This window comes from Nestor notabilis, unplaced genomic scaffold (genome assembly GCF_000696875.1).
Source record: "Nestor notabilis isolate BGI_N333 unplaced genomic scaffold, ASM69687v1 scaffold1016, whole genome shotgun sequence".
Classification (NCBI taxonomy): Eukaryota; Metazoa; Chordata; class Aves; order Psittaciformes; family Psittacidae; genus Nestor; species Nestor notabilis.
The window spans coordinates 65338-84066 of NW_009934017.1; the positions used below are offsets into that span (position 1 = coordinate 65338).

Genomic DNA, 18729 nt, shown 5'->3' on the forward strand with positions numbered 1-18729 from the left:
AGTGAGTTCTCCCATTGGTACCTCAGAGCATCCTGCCCAGAAGGTTTCTGAAATAAGGCTTCTTCTGTACCAAGGACAACGCTGCACTGGAGAAGTTAATGTTAAATGAAATTTATTTTAAGCAATTTTTTTTAAAAAAAAAAAAGTAAAAAGATTTAAAAGTCTTGCAAGAATCACCAAATTGTGAATTGCCTCCCTCTTCCTTTGCCAAATATTTTCCTACTGCTTTCAGAAGTCTTACAGTTTGAAAGGAAGTTGCCACAGCTATTTTACAAACCATAAAATCAAATATTTTGGACTGGGAGTTTAGCCTCTCAGTACACAGCTTTGACAGTGTTTCCATCTATCAGCTCTGCTTCAAAAAGCTCTTAGGACTACGGGAACAAGGTTTACATTATTTTTCTTGTTTCTCAATAGACCAGGTTTTTGGCTATCATAAACCCTTTGAAGTAAACCAAACTATAGCCAACATTTGGTCCTGACTTGTGCAATCTCTGCTTGGAAAGTGTCTCCTGTGCCTCCCATACACCATGGGTTGACATGAAGACGCAGATATCCACCTGCTGCATGAGCCTGGCTCCACTGGGAGTAAATTTATTGCAGTGGCTCATGCAGACACCACGTGGATGTACCACAATGTATTAATGCTGCTTTACAGCTGGGAGCAGTTAGGCAACGCAGTCCAAAGAGCAAGTGTTGCAACATGGAAGAGCTGTTAAAACACACCAGTGCTTAGACCTAATGATTCTGACAACCCTGATTTAAAAAGTGCTTTGACAGTCAAGAGAAAGAATCCTAAACACTAAAAACTGATCCACTAGCAACGCACATTCCGGAAGCCGGGCAAAGTAGCTTTCCCATGGATATAGATGTCCTCGTCTGTGCCCTGGTTTATATGCTTCACCAAGTTTTTCTCAAACAGGAGGGGGTGGTAAGCTCCCATGGTACAGGCACGGTCGTGAAACTTCTGGTAATAGTGGCAAATGTCAGTCTGCCGTTTGGAAGGGAGAAACTCGTACACATCCACTTTGTCACACAGTGTCATCATGATCACAATGCCTAGGGAGGAAAGAAAGCAGACAAATCCACGTCAAATCAGGGAACTGATTACATGTTCCAGTGAGACAGGAGGTCAGCAAGGACCATCTGGCTCCAAGGGGAAGGCTTTCCTTTCTGACAGTTCAGAGGGGAGGGGGAGAAAACAAGCCTGGCCACACAGGGCTGTTTTGTGAAGCCCTCTCTTGCAAAGCAGATGATTGACTTGATTGCAGCAGACTGTTAACAGCCACAGCCATGCCAAAAGGCCAGTTTTAAACAGTGCTACCGTTCTCCATGACCTTCCTGGAAACTTGAGTATCTGCCAACTATGTGCTCCAATTAGCTGATCCAAACGGCCCATCTCAAACCTGCTTGGATAAGCAGCAGTGAGACCTTCACCTTTTCCCCACCTGCCTCTTGTGAATGCAGGGGATATGAAAAGGGCTGTGCTTGGAGATGGGTTGTGGAGAGCAAGCAGCCTCTGTGCTTCAGGCTCCCCAGCTCCCCAGCAGCAGCAGAGCAGTGCTGCCCTCCCCTCTCTTCTGACAGGCGCATGGACCACTTAAGGACATTCACATGAGGTTTGGGCACAGCTCTGTCAACTTTCTAGCCAGATCAGAAGTAAGCTATAGTTATTGGCTTATTGTGCTTCCAACTGCAAGAAATAGCAAGAAAATACTAAGGAAATGGAACCAATGTGTAATAACAGAGAAAATTCATGCAGTTATCTGAGATACCAGGGACCATGCGTGAACAGAGGAACACAGTTTACATGACACTGGAAGAATCCCTCCATGAAACCACTTGTTTAAATAAGGTGCATTTTAAACATGTTTTCATCCATCTTTTCAAATAACAGTTTCCATTCACACTTAGACCTTCCAAGAAACCCAGAGCTGAAAACTGGAACTTGTCTGTTGTTTTGCTAAAGAGGTAGCTTGGCCCAAACTTAATCCACAGAGGGATTTGCTGTCTGGCAAGGCCTGGTGCCTGCCTTCAGGTGCCTAACTCCAGTTAACAACAATTTTGCAGCTGAAGTCATTGACTATGCTACTGTGCAGCTGGTCTGCAAATATTCAGGAATGATGCAGTAGGTGCTGAGCAACAGCAAGGTTGTGGGAGAAAACCTGACAGCTGACTGGCAAAAATTAGAAGTGATTCTGTTTACACGGAGGTAGAAATGTGCCTTTGCTCCAGCAGTGATGGGAGCAGAGGGGCTGAAGCACAGCAGCTGGACATCCATGTGGCAAACAAGACCATACATCTATCTAGACAGGCTGAGAGAGCTAGGCTGGTTCAGCCTAGAAAAGACTTTGGGGAGACCTTTTAAAAGTCTTCTGATTCCTAAAGGGGCTGACAAAAGTCTGGAGAGGGGCTTTTGACAAGGGCCTGTAGTGACAGGACAAGGGGGAATGGCTTTAACTGACAGAGAGGAGACTGAGTTTAGATATTAGGCAGAAGTTCTTCCCTGTGAGGGTGCTGAGGCACTGGCACAGGGTGCCCAGAGAAGCTGTGGCTGCCCCATCCTTGGCAGTGTTCAAGGCCAGGTTGGACACAGGGGCTCGGAGCAACCTGCTCAAGTGGAAGGGGTCCCTCAAGGGGAAGGTGCCCCTGCCTGTGGCAGGGGTTGGAACTGGATGAGCTTTAAGACCCCTTCCAACCCAAACTGTTCTATGGTTCTATGATTATGTGATTTCAAATTGCATGTGAGCTTCCTGAGAAGTTCACTCCTTTTTTTTCAGCTGGTCACAACATTTGCTCTCCAGCAAGAAGGAAAAGCTTTGCAACAGCAGAATGTAAAATGAGCCCCTTTGCTGAGAGGCTGCATTTAGGATGCTGACAAGCAAAATGTTGGCATGTTGAATAAGCAGGAATATCACTAAACTTTTCAGCACAACTATTCAGACTGGCCAGCCCCAGCACCCCAGCAAGTCTTTAGCTATATATATTTTTCCATATATATATATTTCCATATTTATATATGGAAAGCATAAACAGACAAGCACTCAGATTTCATCTGCAGTAACCAGATTTAGTTGTCTGACAAAAGCAGAAGCTGTATTCTTCCTCTTGCACCCTGTGGGAATTGAGGGAATTGCTCTGGCACTAGAAGACAGAAATCCTAGAGACCACCTCGATGTTGCAATCTGCTCTCCTGTTTCCATGTGGAACCAGGCCGTGTTTGTAACTGCTGTTTCAGAGGGGTGCTGAAAACTGCTTACTTTGACACAACTTGAGCTGCTGCTTTAAAGACAGGAAGCTTTAGTTTTGGCATGAGGCAAAGACTGTAAAAGCAACTCTGATAAGCACCATAAATTTGTAGTTGTCTTTAAATAAAGGCATCCTGGAGACTTCCTGCCTGCAAACTGAAGCAGAAGTTTAGAGGGAAATTGTCTTACCAAGCATTCCTGACGATGGTGGATTAGGCTGGATTTGCTCCGGGGAATTCTCCTGCAGAATATCCCAGAGTTGCCACTGCATTTTTGGATTCAGGATATAAAAGGGCTGCTCTGGATGTGTGCTGCGATACAATTTATAGCTGTCAAAAAAGTTGTAGTCTGGTTTCTTGTACCACTGTAAAACAGAAACAGGAAGTCAGACTCTCTTTCTAGATCACTCTTTTCCACAGCTAATGGGAAACAAGGATGAGAGAACCTGCTGCTGCCAGGGGGCAAGTTTCCTGCTATAGGCACACACACTCACTCACTGTCCCACACCACCTTATCTGCTCCTCAAGTCACCACAGTGACTTAACTCAGTGAGCAGAGCAGGGAAAGGTGCCAAATCTCAATGGAGGACCACTACATGAGATCAGCATCTTGCATACTTCCATTCTGCATCCCCTAGTAGCAGATGGTGTTGAGAACTCTGTCCTAAATGTTACAGGCCCCAACCCCTTCCCACACTGACTACAAAACAGACAATTTTGCCAGCAAGTGTCCCCAGCACCACCTCCTAAACCAGACTGAGCTGATTTGCATTCTAAAACTTCCCCTTTCAGTAAAAACACTTAGGGATGGTTTATATTTTCATAAAGCCATCTTGAGATCGTTTTCCCTATGCTAAAAATATCCCATCCTGGTTTTACTGACTCTCAAGCATGCTGCACATACACCCTCATGTCTCCTGGAGGTGTGGGACTAGACACAAGAATAAGCATCAGTGAGAAAATAGGAAATAGAGTCCAGAGAAAGGAACGCAAAGACCTCTCAGTTACAGACAGAGCTTAAAATAAAAGAATGGGATATTCATTCCTACCTGCTTTCACCCTGAGCCTCCAAATCTCATCACTTATCAAATAACACCCTTTTGTACTCAAAATGAAAATTGAATGATATAGGGATTGCAACACAAGTGAAAGTCTAGCTGACACAGACAGGAGGCATTTGACAAGATCTTCAGAGGGTTTCCCAATCCATTCATAATGCATGAAATATATCTTATGTCTGACTGGTGCTTGAAATATCCGAGCATCAGCCATCAACAAATCTCATACCAACTGTCAGGAAGAGGAGATCATCCTCTAATGAGATGACAACTGCTGCAGCCCATGGGAAAGTAAAGGTGGTGACCAATTACACTTGGCCTGAGGCCCCTCACCGGGATGAGGGACAGGCAAGTGTTTCCTTAGGAGCACCCATGATGGGATACTCTCAGAATTACATACAAACATACGCATATCAAGTAAAGGTAAGAAAGAAAGGCCTTAAAATGGGTGATTGTCCATGTTATGAGGAAGTGGGTTAACAGGTGCACTTCAAAGTATATCAATCTGATTTTATTTACAGAAAGCTCAGCCTTACCTCATGAATTTCTGCATGATATGGTGCTGGATCCCAGACAATTAGTATTCCAGTGTTATATAGTGCTTCTCGCTGGAACTGCTGCTCCTCGACAGTTACAAGCTTGAATAACAACAAATACAGTGATATACAGTATGCTGTCAGAATCAGCAGGCAGCCAAGCAGTAGAACATACCTGAATACAGCCACAGCCATCCCACTGCTGGTTGCTGAGCATGCCCCACCACATGCAGGCAGTGATGCCCAGTGATGCCCTTCCAGCTCCAACTCCAGTACTACTAGCAGCACAGGATTTAGTGGAGAGTCACTAAGAAAAACTGCCATTACTCTTTACAAGGCTTTCTCTAGCCATCTGCAATAATAAATGAAGGACAGGACCCACAGTGTAACTCAGCTTGTATGATGGGTACCATCTCTACAGCTACCAGAAGCAGGTGGGAATAGTTGCTTCCACCAGTCTGCTGGAACTGCTTCCAGTAGAAGCAGTTGCTGCCACCAGTCACCAGGACAGTCCTGGAAGAGCCTAATGCAAACACTGTTGGCTTTACCAGGAACATTTATTTGAACCAAAAGAAGTCTCCACATGAGGTGGTTGCCCCATCCCTGGCAGTCTTCAATGTCAGGCTGGATGGGGCTTGCAGCAACCTGCTCTAGTGGAAGGTGTCCCTGCCCGCGACAGGGAGTTGGAACTGGATGAGCTTTAAGGTCTCTTCTAACCCAAACCAGTCTGGGATTCTATGATTCCATGAAATTATTCCAAAAGTGAAAAGGGTTTCCTCACATCTGGTGTAACTCTGCAGGATTAGGCTTTGGCCTTGACCACATGTTTAGCCTGTTTGCATTTCCTTATGGTATCCAGAATATCTACCTGGCATGTGCAACACTGCAGGTGTGAAATTCTGCCTCTGTTCTGTGGACTCCAGAGGCAGAGGCAAGGAGAGGGCTTAGCAGCTGGCACCAGCCACCTCTTACCCAGGAATGAGTGTGGTGGAGCTTTATTTTCATTTAATTGTTTCTTTTAAAGCCTAGAAATTTTTCAGGAACCTTCCTGGCATGAAATACATGAAGGGAGGATTCAAGAGAAACTGAGCATAAGAGAAAGCAAAGATCAGCCAAGCAAAGCCATGTGAGCTGGCAGAGTTACACAAACCCCAGAGAGCTGTGACAGGCACAAAAGTAAAGGGGTAAGAAACCAGATGTCAAGTGGCTCCACAGCCCCAAGCATTTGCTGTTTCCCTTCCCACACCACAGAGCTGGCGTTTGACACTGCAAGTTACCTATCAGTCACTTAACTCGTTTGCTGGAGGAATCTGGCTCCCTAGATACCTTTAGTGCCTATTTGTTCTCTTTAATAATAACTGATTCTTCCTAAGTAGTTACATTCATTTAAATTGCTACATGATTTATTCGTCTTGCCCAGCTTTTTGATCTTAATTATCTGATCCACTGATTTCCTAGTTAATTTGTTGTTTGGCCAATTCACTGTTTAGCAAATATCTTGCTAATACAGCTCCTACCCTTCTGGTGCATTTATTGACTGTATCACAATGAGTTCCTTTGGCTACTGCAATAAATGCCCTGTAATCTAAACATTCTTCCCTTTCCCATCACAATCTTACTCCATTCCACCAATGTGCTATCTCCTTTCTCTTCCTCCCTGCAGACTCATTAGTGCCAATAACAGCAAACACAGCCAAAGCAGAGAGTGCTCTCCATGACAGTGAGAAGCCAGCCAAGGAGAACTGTAAACAAGTGCTGGGAGGAACAAGGTACTCGTTCTTGGTCAGCTCTGCAGAAAGGAGTTGTGGGCTACAGAACAACAGCAGCACTCCCCCCGCACGCTCTTCAGCCCTTATTTTTCACAAGATGTGACTGCTTTCCCAGGGCAAATCAATGCCTTGTGTAAGACTGCAGGAGAACATGCCGTTAAAGGAAGCATTACCAATGAACCAGCGAAGGCCTAAGAAAATAAGCAAGACAATGTAAAAGAATTTCTTTATTCAGAAATAAATACCAGGGTTGGGGACCTACGAGCCTATCCTCAGATCTGAGGATCCCAAATTCCCTCCCTGTCCTGCCAGTATTGATCTATTGATCTTTCACTGTACACACAGATGTACAAGATACCCCAGCTCCACTCTTAAAACCAGCAACCCCCAGGTAAGTGCTAGAGACTGGTCAGAAAATTACAGAAAAATATCTTAAAATAATTACTGAGCAACTTAGAGTCACTGGCCAAGGGCTACTCCTCAATACGACCAGTTTTGACATATTAGCTTCAGGAGATCCCATTTCCTTCACTTTGGAAATGAACTGAGAATTGATCAATGAGAGGAGACAAGCCATAATCCCATCCCTGTTCACAGTGACTACTTATAAGAGCAGCCAGAACAAAGAACAAATTACAGCTTTTCCAGCTAGGACCTGATGCCTGCAAGAGCAACCAGCAAGGCAAGGCACAGCTCCTGCAGCAAGCTGAAAACAAAATGCAATCAGGCAGCCCCACTAAGAAGAAGGTTAAAATCATGTCACTGTGACTAGAACAGCACTGAGCTGTGCAAACAAAAACACAGAAGAAAACCAGGCTCCCAAAGCAGTGATCCCTGAAGATAACGGGGACTGCACTCAGAGCTGTTCAGCTTTGAAACTCCGCAAGAGTCCTGCACCAGTCACACGGAGAGTTCTCTTTTGCCCTATTCAGCAGCTCGATCAACACTGCATTTTTAAGTTAACTTTAGCCTGTAAAAACTGCAACAGTTTTGCTCTCTTCGTAATTGAGCTTTTCTAAGCTGGTATCTCCATTCAGAGGGGATGGTGGCAGAATAAAAACATCACCTGCAGGCTGAGCTACATGGAGAACCAAAACACTATACGACATGGCTGTAAGTGTACTTGGTCCAAAATATGAGCATCCACATGGAGAGTTATTGCTGCTGTATTAGAGCTGTACAATCACATGGTTACCCTATTCCTGTGCAGATAACCCTGGTATCACACAAGTCAAGGACGTGTTTCTGCTGATAAATGACTTCATAAAGCAATAAGTTTGGCCGTGAGCACATCCTCCAGAGAAAGTTTTCTTTAAGTGGTAACACCCATCTGACATCATAAAAACACACACAGAAGTGAAAGATAAAAAAGTGAGAAGTCGAACGGGACAGAGGAAGAAGGGTACCAGCAGCCAGATATGTTTGCTAAAACCAGTTTGGTTCTGAAAGGAACACACATCATTCTGGTGATTTAACACACGGGAATTAGATGCAGCAAGCAGCAGAACACAGCACAGCAGCAATGGGATAAAGCGAGACATGAGCAAAAAGAGCAGCAACAGCATTTGCAACAAGAAGGAAGAACATAATTCAAAAGGCACACATGGAAAGCCCTATTCTGCCCAACCTCATTTTAAAGACCTCCCAGCAGCAGATGAACCCAGCAGCCCTGAGGACTTCGTTCTATCAGCCTGCTGCTCAGCTCCCAGGCAGCACAGGGGAGGTGCACAGCTCTGCTACATTGGCATGCATCCATCAGACCTACCTGGGAGTTCACAAGACGAATGGTTGTCTTTTGCCCCACATCTTCTTCAAACCCCTTGATAGGAGCCCCGTTGAATCGCAAGATGGCATCATGGCTGTCTGGAAGCAAACCAGAGTGAAAACCTGTGAGCTGGGTTTTGAGTGATAGAAGAGATGTGCAATAGGTTATTCACATGTATTTCTAATACAATCTGGCCAGTCCCTGGCTTTCCACGTAACAACTAGAAGTACCAAGTCAGATTCTGTGGAAGAAGTTGTTAGTCTAACTTCATGATCAGCACACTTTTAAAACCCCACTTCTTTAAACCACAATTCACTGGCACGCTGAGAGAGCAGCTCTAACATTCACTCTGCACAGAGGAACACAGCATCTCCCTCCCTCTTTATCCTTCCAAACACTTTACCAGCAGATAGACCAATGTATAATTAATTTACCACGTGGCTGGCTGCAAACTAAGGAACTGGGAAATAACAGTGAACCAGCGTCCTCTCTTGTAGCCTGGAGGTTGACCACCCTGAGACACATGTATAGTAACCACAGTGGAAAGCAAAGCTGACTTCAGCCTCCCACATTACAGAAATAAAACCACCGCTGTGCATTTAACAGGCACAGCTTGTTACATGCCTCGGGATTCACCGCATTTTCCTCTGCTGGCATCATCTCTCAAGATAGCCCAGCATTCCTCCAGCACCCTCCTCTGCCTTGGCACAGCCAGCCAGGCTGTCGTAATGCCACAGAGCAAGGCTGCTGCTGCACTACAGAGGGTGTTCATGCCTGTCACCCTGGCTTCTCCATACCTACTGGCTAGATTTAGATAGAAAACATTTCATGTGGTTAGAAGCATTGAGTTAGTGGAGCTGGACCAACTTTCCTGCCTTTGCACTGGGGCCACACAACTGCAGCTCATGTCAGCTGCCCCCGGGGTCCTTGGAGAATTGTGGGCTTCCCAGCCAGGGTAGAAGGGTTCACCTGGTCCAGAATCAGAGATTCACAGAATGGTTTGAGTTTGAAGGGACCTTAAAGCTCATCCAGTTCCAACCCCCTGCCATGGGCAGGGACACCTTCCACTAGAGCAGGTTGCTCCAAGCCCCTTTGTCCAAGATGGCCTTGAACACTGCCAGGGATGGGGCAGCCACAGCTTCTCTGAACACCCTGTGTCAGCGCCTCAGCACCCTCTCAGGGAAGAACGTTTACATAATATCTAATCTAAATCACCCCTCTGCCAGTTTAAAGCCATTCCCCCTTTTCTTGTCCCTACAGGCCCTTGTAACTGGGTCTTTCCAAGATCTTTGTCTCGAACACATGGCTATGCTCAGGTGCAATGCTGGAGGATCAGTAATCATTGGCAGCAAAGACTAGTTTCTCAGCTCCTTTATTCTCATATGCAAGTAGATTTTGTTTAGAAGCCTTCCAAATCAACACAAAACCTGCAAAGGTGATGTTTCTGAAAAAAACATGTCCATGCTGAGAAGCAGCTCTGTAGTTACCAGTACAGACCCTTAATTCCACATCCTACCTTGCACCCATAGAGTACAGGGTTATAATTTCCCCATTTAACTTCTGCCACACACCAAGTGTTACTATGCCCTAAGTGTGCATTTTAAAAGGGTGTTTAATGACTGCTCAGGCAGAGTTTCTGGCTTTTTGAAGCACTTTGTCTCCAGGTGGTTGTGGTGCACTTACTATTTCTCCTATCACATTTTTCACTGGTAATTCATAAACTCCAATAACACCAAGAGCCCAGTAAGATATGAGCTGCTGTTCACAAACTTCTCCCCATTCTGCTCTGCCAGCCTCCCTTTCACTGACTAATTGCTCATTTGATGTGATTACACAGAACAAGTATTCCCTGGAATAACAATTCAGCAATCTGCTGCACTCATCTGCACAAGTGTTTCACTGTAAACTTGCCAGATTTAGTACCTTTTTGGCACCTTCCTCCAGGAAACCACCACTTTCCTACATGGAAATATGTCACATCAAAACTAGGGTTAAAGGTACATAAAGACACTGAATTCTCCTGAAGTGTTCAATATTCAGCTCAAGTTTGCAAGTGCCCAAAACTGTGCAGAATCACTAGCAGAGATAACTGCTTGAGCAGAAAGGTTGAAGTCTGCACCAAGGCATGAGGAACACAAGCCACTGACACCAGCAGGGGTTAACAGCATTTGCCTTGGGCACATCACAACAGTGACCTTACCAGCATCCATCCCTTGTGATCTGGAACAAACTGGTGCTTCAGTTTCGGGGACAGGCTTAGAGACAGGCTGTAGGAACAATGAAATGGCTTTCCATGCCTGAAGTCCTTCCAGCTGTGTCACAGCCAGAGCACAGCCCATTGCATCTCCTGACTGCTCCGATTCTGAATCCAGCACTTGCGTGGGCTGCGTTACCACAGTCCATAAACACAGTCCATAAACACCACCTTGAGAGGGTCTCTTTACAGAGGAGCAAGCAGCTGTATCAGTATGATGGGGTCTAACACAGACACCGACACAAGCCAGCTGTTTCAGGGGAGCACATTCAACAGAAGGTCACCACCATAGAAATCTTTAGCTACAGAACTTCAAGAAGCACCTAAACAAGCCAAAGGTACACAAAGAAAAAGGCCCAAGCCTTGACCCACCTGACCTCAAACACTCCCAAGAGGTGGAAGTAATCACATCCCATATGCAATTTTTACCAGGATGCAATGCTATCCTGGTTCATACCACCACAGTCCTTTTCATCACATCTTTCATGGCATTTTAACACCCTTCGGGCAGTTCATCCTCATTCTAAGCAAAGAGGAGATTGGAGGAGATCTTCCGAGAAAGTACCAGAACAAAACCCTGACCCTCCCGTAAGGATCCTGGGACTATGATTCTGAAGGCTTTACCCAAGCTGTCCACAAATAATGTATTAAAAGCCATCCATCTACTTGTTTCAGAGGACGAAGGTTACTTGTAGCTTAGTGCAGGCCAAAGGGACCTGATCCAACAGACAACTTAGGAACACGCTGATGTCTGCTAACAATTTCCACCAGAGAGAAACTTCTTTGAAGCTGCAGTTTAGCAAAGTGTGAATCTTAACTGAGCCTCAAACAACAATTAGTGAAGAAAGCTGAGGGAAATGCAGGCACAGGAGAATTTTCTGCCAGGCACAAACCCCAGAGTTAAAAGCTGGTTTCCCCTGCATGCTGCTTTCTTAAAGACACAAAATGCTTTGGTATCAAAGCATACAGTACAAGACCCACACTTCAGCATTTATTAATTAATGCTTTAACCTCAGATAAATATGGTCAAGCAAGACTTTGCAAAGCATCACTGAGCTTTGTCTAAAGAAGAGATAAAACAAAGCCCTGCAAAAGTTTTGCCATGTCTTCTGGGCTGCTCAAGCTCAAGACACTGCCTCATGGTTCAGAATGAAAGCCGCAAGAATCACAGCATTGCTGCAATTGAAATGGACCTCTGAAGGCTGCCTGTGCCCAGCCCCTCTGCTCAGCGCTGGGTCAACTGCAGCAGATTGCTCAGGGCTGTGTCCAGGGTTTTTTTACCCTAATTTAGTGTTTTCTTTTACTTCTTCTCTGAAGAAGTCTTTTCGAATAAAAAATTTTCTGACTGTTGACTATGCAATGAGTGCATTGGCATTACTTAACCCACCCAAACTCTCTCAAGAAATGAACACTTGAGGAACCAAGACCTCTCTCTGGTAACCAGTATTAGTGCTACCCTCTAGCAATGCCAACTTGGTCATGAACATTGAAAGGACTAGCTGGAATAGAACTACCTGCACATGTGTCGTGTCCTCTTAGCTGAACTCAACCCTCACACTCCTTTGGGGCTTGCCCATTTTAGCCTGCCCAAAGTCTAAGGCTCCCAGGCACCGTGACCCAGGCCATCATAATGCAGCCTATACACTCAGGAAGGGAGAATCTGATCATTACTCCCATCTCCTCCTAGGCTGTAACATTCACTAACTTTAGAACAAGTTTAAGGATAATATTTCAACTTACTTTAAACAAACCACACCAAACTTACTGGTAAGAGCATGACAGTAGGTTGCTTCTCTTCAGCATTAGTTATAAAATATGTAATTTGACTTTATGTTAATAGAAAGATACCAACCTATCTCTTGTCCCAGATGAGATGATCGCAGAGACCCTGCTGAGGACACGACAGCACAGTGACCCAGGTGGCCCACTGTTTCATTGAGGCTTTTCCCTGGTAGGTATTGCTGCCATTCAGAGGTATCAAAAGGACTGTCCGATCCCTGTATCATGGTGATGTTCACCCTGTCCCGTAGCTGGCAGAGCAGCTTCTCTGGGCTGAGTTTAGCAGCATTCCTCTTCCTCTTGTAAGTCACGTTGTACTTGTTCATGGACAGGTAGTTTTTTCTGACCTTCTGCAGCCTGGGTATGAGATTCCTGGATGAACTGTCCTTATCCCATACCTTCATAGAGTCTGATATTTTCTTGGACTTCTCATATGTTCCCAAGGTGCTGCCTTTTACTTTGTTGTGATTACCAAACCAGATTTTGGGTATCTCCCTCAGTTCACTGGCTGCTTCACGAAAAAGGCCCTGTGATTTAAGTGGGTTCCACTTTTCTGAAGTCTGTAAGTCATCAATGTCAGTCTTGAAAGGACCATAGTAGCTTCTTCTCGTCTCTCTCCACAGGCAAATTGTCAGCGCTACCAGTATCACCACAAGAACACACATTAATTTTTTTAACATATTGATGTGAACCATAGTGTATGGTACATCCAAATGGGACACTGAACAGAGGGCAGGAAGCTGGTCCTGGGAGAGAAGAAAACATCTCAGTCAGGGTTTCGTGCACAGGCACACACATACCACAGAATGTTTGGACTGGAAGGCACTTTGAAGACCATCCAGTTCCAGCCCCTCTGCCATGAACAGCGGCACCTTCCACAAGACCAGGTTGCTCCAAGCCCCATCCAATCTGGACTTGAATATATATATATATATATGAAAGTTATAAACATCAGTATGTGGGCAACGGAAGGAGAGGAAGAGCACATAGGGGTAATTTTACAATTTCAGGCTGTTTAAAGATCTCATTTCGAAGTCCACCACCACAAACACTGAGCAGAAAGACTTGAGCTGCCTACTACCCTCAGATGCTAACAGTGGTCTGAGGCTACTGCCACTCAGACCTTTTTCCTATTCCCTTCCGCAAGTGACAGTTGAGTTTAACCTTACCAGTACCGTATCAGCTGCAGGGTAAGTCTCCACTTTGCCTTCCTTTCATCTCCCATCCCAGCCAACCGATATCCAGATCCCACCACTAGCATACCCAGAACTAAGCTCCTACTTGACCATAGTCATGAACACTACTGAAGCATATAATGAGGCATATAACTGTGAGGAAAAAACCCAAAAGCTGTGATTTCATGAACACCAGGAGCTTCACTAGCCTGGTACTGACACACATGGTGACTTTCCAGGAAACTCCTGCAAGTCTGCAGTGGTGTGAGTGCACTCCCAACATGAAACCTCCCTAAACAGCTGCTGGGAGCCCATTAATCCACAGTAGTGTTTGAGGCATATTCGGGTTCATAAATGCACTTTGATAGATATTACTCAAGGCATGTCATCCCTGGAGAAAGCAAAGCCAAACCCTGTTTTACAGAACTGCCTGTCCTCTTTTGTGCTACCTCATACTAGTGGACATCTCCAGCTCCCATCATGTTATAAAAGGGAGAAATTCCACAGGAGGAGTGCCCAAATGGCAGCTTAAACCTGGGCAGCACAAGGGCTGGTATAGGGAACATCGGCTGAGGCATAAACAACTTGTGAGCAGAGCATGAAACCACAGAACATAGGAGAGCAGATGCTCATTTTCCTACATGGCTGCTCTGGGATGCACCCAAAACACATGGGAGCGGTACAGGGACATGGGTGTTTTCAGGAGATAAACACATGCAGATTACTACCCATCCTAGAGAGGCAGTAGTAACAACTCCCTCCTCCAGCAACCTCCTGAAAGTAAGCAGTGTTAAGCTCTGGTATTGAGAAGTTACTGAGCTACCAACACACTACCTGTAGATAAAGCAGCAGCTCTCCACCTCAAGTCATTTTTGGCTGTTAGCAGATTTTCTTCCGAGGATTTAGGCAGGACGTTCCGAAACACAACGGCTCTGTGAGGCACTGGAGAGTTCAAAAAACACCTGCAAAAAATATGGAAAAATAAAAGAAATCAAACCACTATTGTGGAAGAACTTTGCAATTCTGGGAATGAGCAAGTATTTCTTCAGATGAGCCCGGCAGTCCCCAAAAAGCTGTTACGCAGACATGGAAGGGTGAGCAGCAAACACATTAGCACCACATAAGCCTTTTAAACTCTTAAATGCCCACTCAGAATGAGCATCTTCCTTCTCCGTGTGAAACCCACTCTCAGCTAAAGGAGGAACTGTTTTGCAGGCTGCCTGCTTTATACTTCCACCAGACTGACAACCTTCTCCATGGAGAAGGCTCTGAGCAGTGGATACACCCGTAATAGTGAATGGAAAATCCCACTGTGTTAAGCTGATGCATTACACAATGAACACAGAAAATGAAAGAAAAAGCTAACTTTTCCTAGGGAAATATTTTAGTACCCATTCTTGGGCAATTTGTGCACTCTTCCTCAAATACAATGGCTTTTTTAGAGCAAGTGACTTGTATGAAAAGTTGCTTTATAACACATATCTCAACCCACAGGTCTTCAAAAAAATAGACAAATGTGGCTTAGACTTTACAGCTTCACTCTACCAAGGAAATGCAGCAAGAGAAAGGGAGATTTCACAGCATTATACAATTCAAGAAGTAGCTTGCTTTTGCAGGAACTCTGAGTCAGTACAATATCACATAAGCTAAAATACAAATGCTACCCTTCACAGGATTAAATACTAAATTATTAAAGCACCCTGATGCTATTTCTATTTTCTTTCAACTCTATTAAAGAACATAAATTGATTTCTTACAGAGCACCCTAAAATTAATAGCAAACATTGTTCTACCTCTAGTTCTTAAACAACAAAAATGTTGGAGAGGAACAAGTAATTCTAGCCTTTACTGAAGTAATTTCCCCTGCCTTGACAGACCATCTCACTTTAGATTTGCTTGAGAAGCTAGCACTAGAAAGGCATGCTGAATCTTCTTGGTGAGTATGGTTTCAGATGCAGAGGTACAGCAGTCTGGAACACGGGCAGGGCTCTCAGGAGGGGATGCAGGACATCGCTGTGCTCTCTTCTGAGAGAAGTTAGAATCATAGAATCACAGAATGGTTTGGGTTAGAAAGGACCTTAAGATCATTCAGTTTCAATTCCCTGCCACAGGCAGGGACACCTTCCACTAGACCAGGTTGTTCAAGACCCTGTCCAACCTGGTCCTTCTTATGTTGGGGACACCAGAACTGCACCAGTACTTCAAGTGGGGTCTCACCAGAGCACAGCAGAGGGGGAGAATCCCCTCCCTTCGCCTGCTGCTCACTTTCTGGGGATGCAGCCCAGCACACAGAGGGGTTCTGGGCTCAAGCACACACTGACGGGTTATGGGGAGCTTCTCGTCACCCAACACCCTCAAGTCCCTCTCCACAATTCCTCTTCTGCTGTGATCTCTGCAAGACACTCCCACCCCTGCCTTTCCCCTGTGTCCTTTGCAGATGGAGACCCCGGTGGGCCAGCATGCTCGGTGTCTGCCTGCTGCCCTCGGGAACAGACAGAGCCATGTCAAGGCAGTAGATGGCAAAAGCCACCTGGTAAAAGGGTGACACTGCTGTGTCAACCTTCATGCTGTCAGAGGCTCTGCAGGCACACCACACTTAGATAGCAATGTTTTCCAAATCAAGAGATACACCAAACAAGAGTTATCCAGCATCAGCTTAGTACTAAACCCTCAGATAGCTCCCTCCAATCATGCCTCATGCAGCCCCCAACCTGACTTTATTCACACTATAATTCCTTACACAGGATAAGGGCCTGGCTTCCAGGAAACTTAACCAAGATCATCTGCACATGCAGGAGAGAGGCTCCACACCACAGGAGATGCCCTGGCTGTCCCACCACCCTGCAGAACCAAGGTCCTGTGGGGCTCTGCCATGCTTTCAACTTCAGAAGCCTCTCCTGAGGGTTTTCCAAATGTAAGTGATAACGGGCACATCTCAGTACCCTTGGCTTTTGTTTGCCATGGCTAGGCTAATCTAGGAGTGGCAGGTTCATCACAGTGGAACAATCTTACAGGTCATTGCAAGTTCCTGCTGGGACACTTCTCCTGATACCACACAGCAGAGGATGCCGAACAAGTCACAACACCTCCTCTCCTCCTCAGGCCATGCAAGGGAACCTGTAGAACTCATCTTCAGCACTCAGCATAACACAGTCCCTGCCTTCGATGACTGTGCATGCTGTTGCAACGTGAACAGTTATTTTGCTTTGATTTGTAGGCTGGCAAAGTAGGTTGTGCAAGCAAGTATGTTTTAGCAGAGACATAACATTTCAAGGTACCTCTTTTCCACCCTGGATTTGCTGCAGATGAGTTTAATTATTACTACTATTTCACATGATGATTTTATTTTATATGCACAAGTAGTGTCATAACAGGAGGTCACTCTCAAGCATTCTGCCACTGAACCTTTTCTGTGGAGCAGGAAGGCATCTGCTCTTCCAGGCCAGGTAGGATAGCTCACAAGCAGTGTTCTCTTTCCACACCTCTAGGTAAGTCACTTGGGTGAGCTTATGTATCACAGCAGTTAGTACAAAGGTGCTCTTTTAGAGGTGATGGAAACTTACCATCCACACAAAGCTCAGTGTCAGCTATGAGTAGTACTAAGAAAGGACAAGTAAACCCAACTGTCCCAAACCTATAAAAATATTTAAACAAATAGTGCTGTCTTCCTGAAACCTAAAGTCTGACGTGGCTGTGGGGTGTAGTGCTGGCCAGCAGGCAGGCTAAGCCCGCAAAACAAGTCCTCTGGGGGTAAATTAATCCTGTGCAGAGAACAAGTGAGTAATGTAGTATCTTCAAGACAGTCATGGAATTATATTCTGTCCACACACTCTTATACTTAACCTTTATTGTCCGAGTGTCTCGCTGAACTTGGAGCCATCCAAGCAGGGATGGTTCAGATGCTACTGTGTCCCCATGGAGCTGCAGCCAGCAGTGCCCTGGCAGAGAACACCAGACAATCCTGATTTCCCCAAAGCAGATTAACCCTAAAACTGCTAACAACAGAGTCTCCCCCTTGCTAAACAAAAAGTCTGTCAAGCCCTTACCTGTCTCCTATAGTGAGTGACCGACAGCAGATGCACAGAGAAACCACATTAAGTACGGACCGAAGTATGATGTGTTCCTCTTCCCGTAAATGCACGCAGTGTCCAAAAAACTGTATAAGCAGCTGCACCAATGCCCATCCTCTGCACATTTGTTTAATTGCTTCTTGAAACCACCCGCATTTCCCAGACAGCCCAAGGCCATGCAACCTGCAACTGCGCACTGTGTGGAGTCAAACCCTCCTCGTTCTGCTTCGCACCAGCAAAGCCCATCTGCCTGCACTTCTGCACATCCTTCATGATCTTGCCACCTCTCCCAACACCCTCCTATCCCCACTGGTTGCTCTTCCAGCCTCAATCCTGTGTCTTCCAAACCCTCCTTGCACAGCAGATTTTCCATACCTCCAACTATCTTTGCCAGCTTCTCCAGCAACATTAGCAGTGCGTGGACATCCCTCCAGGCAGGCACACCAGGACTCCCCAGCCACACATGCTCAGGCCACATGCTCTGGCAGCAACATAACCACGGGGCTGCTTTGTTCTCCTTCCATAACTTCTTCCACTTCTATTTCCCTTCGTGGCCAGTTCTAAAACCCTGAGCTCTAGGCTGTCAGTGATGACTTCAGGGTATTTTGCAAGCAGTAACTGACTCACTGAGAGTTGTCCCTCAACTGCAGCACAGGGTGGAGAGCAGGAATAAAACACGACTGAAGAGCGTTATCTTACCCCTGCTAGCACAGGCTTCTTTCGCTGCTCAGCCACGCAGGATCACTGGATCCCTCTGCAGCTCTGCGCAGTGTTTTCTGTGGTGCCGGCAGCCCGCAGGAGACAAAGCCAGCCAAGCCCTTAACCCAGCCCTTCCTCCTCGACTTTGCAGATCCCGTTATCGCTGCTCAATGGCAGAGATCTCAGAGCGAATCCCTGTGGGACTTCTGTGATGTTGTGCAACCTGACCGCTTGGTTTCCTACCCATGAGGCAGTCACTAATCCAGACAGGAGCTTTCTCATCCCACAGCAGTTTAGGGTATTACGTTTTGGTTTTTTTTCCCTGAGGATCTTAGTGAGCAATCTCACCAAAACCTGGAGAATGCAAGCACACTCTT

The 18729-nt window shown here is 45.7% G+C and overlaps 1 protein-coding gene across 1 annotated transcript; it reads right to left on the reverse strand.

Moving 5' to 3' along the window:
- Nucleotides 1-817: 817 nt before the first annotated feature.
- ST6GAL1 (ST6 beta-galactosamide alpha-2,6-sialyltranferase 1) lies at nt 818-13103 on the reverse strand. The gene is made up of 5 exons (XM_010017123.1): nt 12482-13103; nt 8376-8473; nt 4842-4943; nt 3438-3612; nt 818-1059 (listed from the first exon to the last, which is right to left on the reverse strand). Exons 1-5 carry the CDS (start codon nt 13101-13103, stop codon nt 818-820), a joined length of 1239 nt encoding a protein of 412 aa, XP_010015425.1.
- Nucleotides 13104-18729: the final 5626 nt, after the last annotated feature.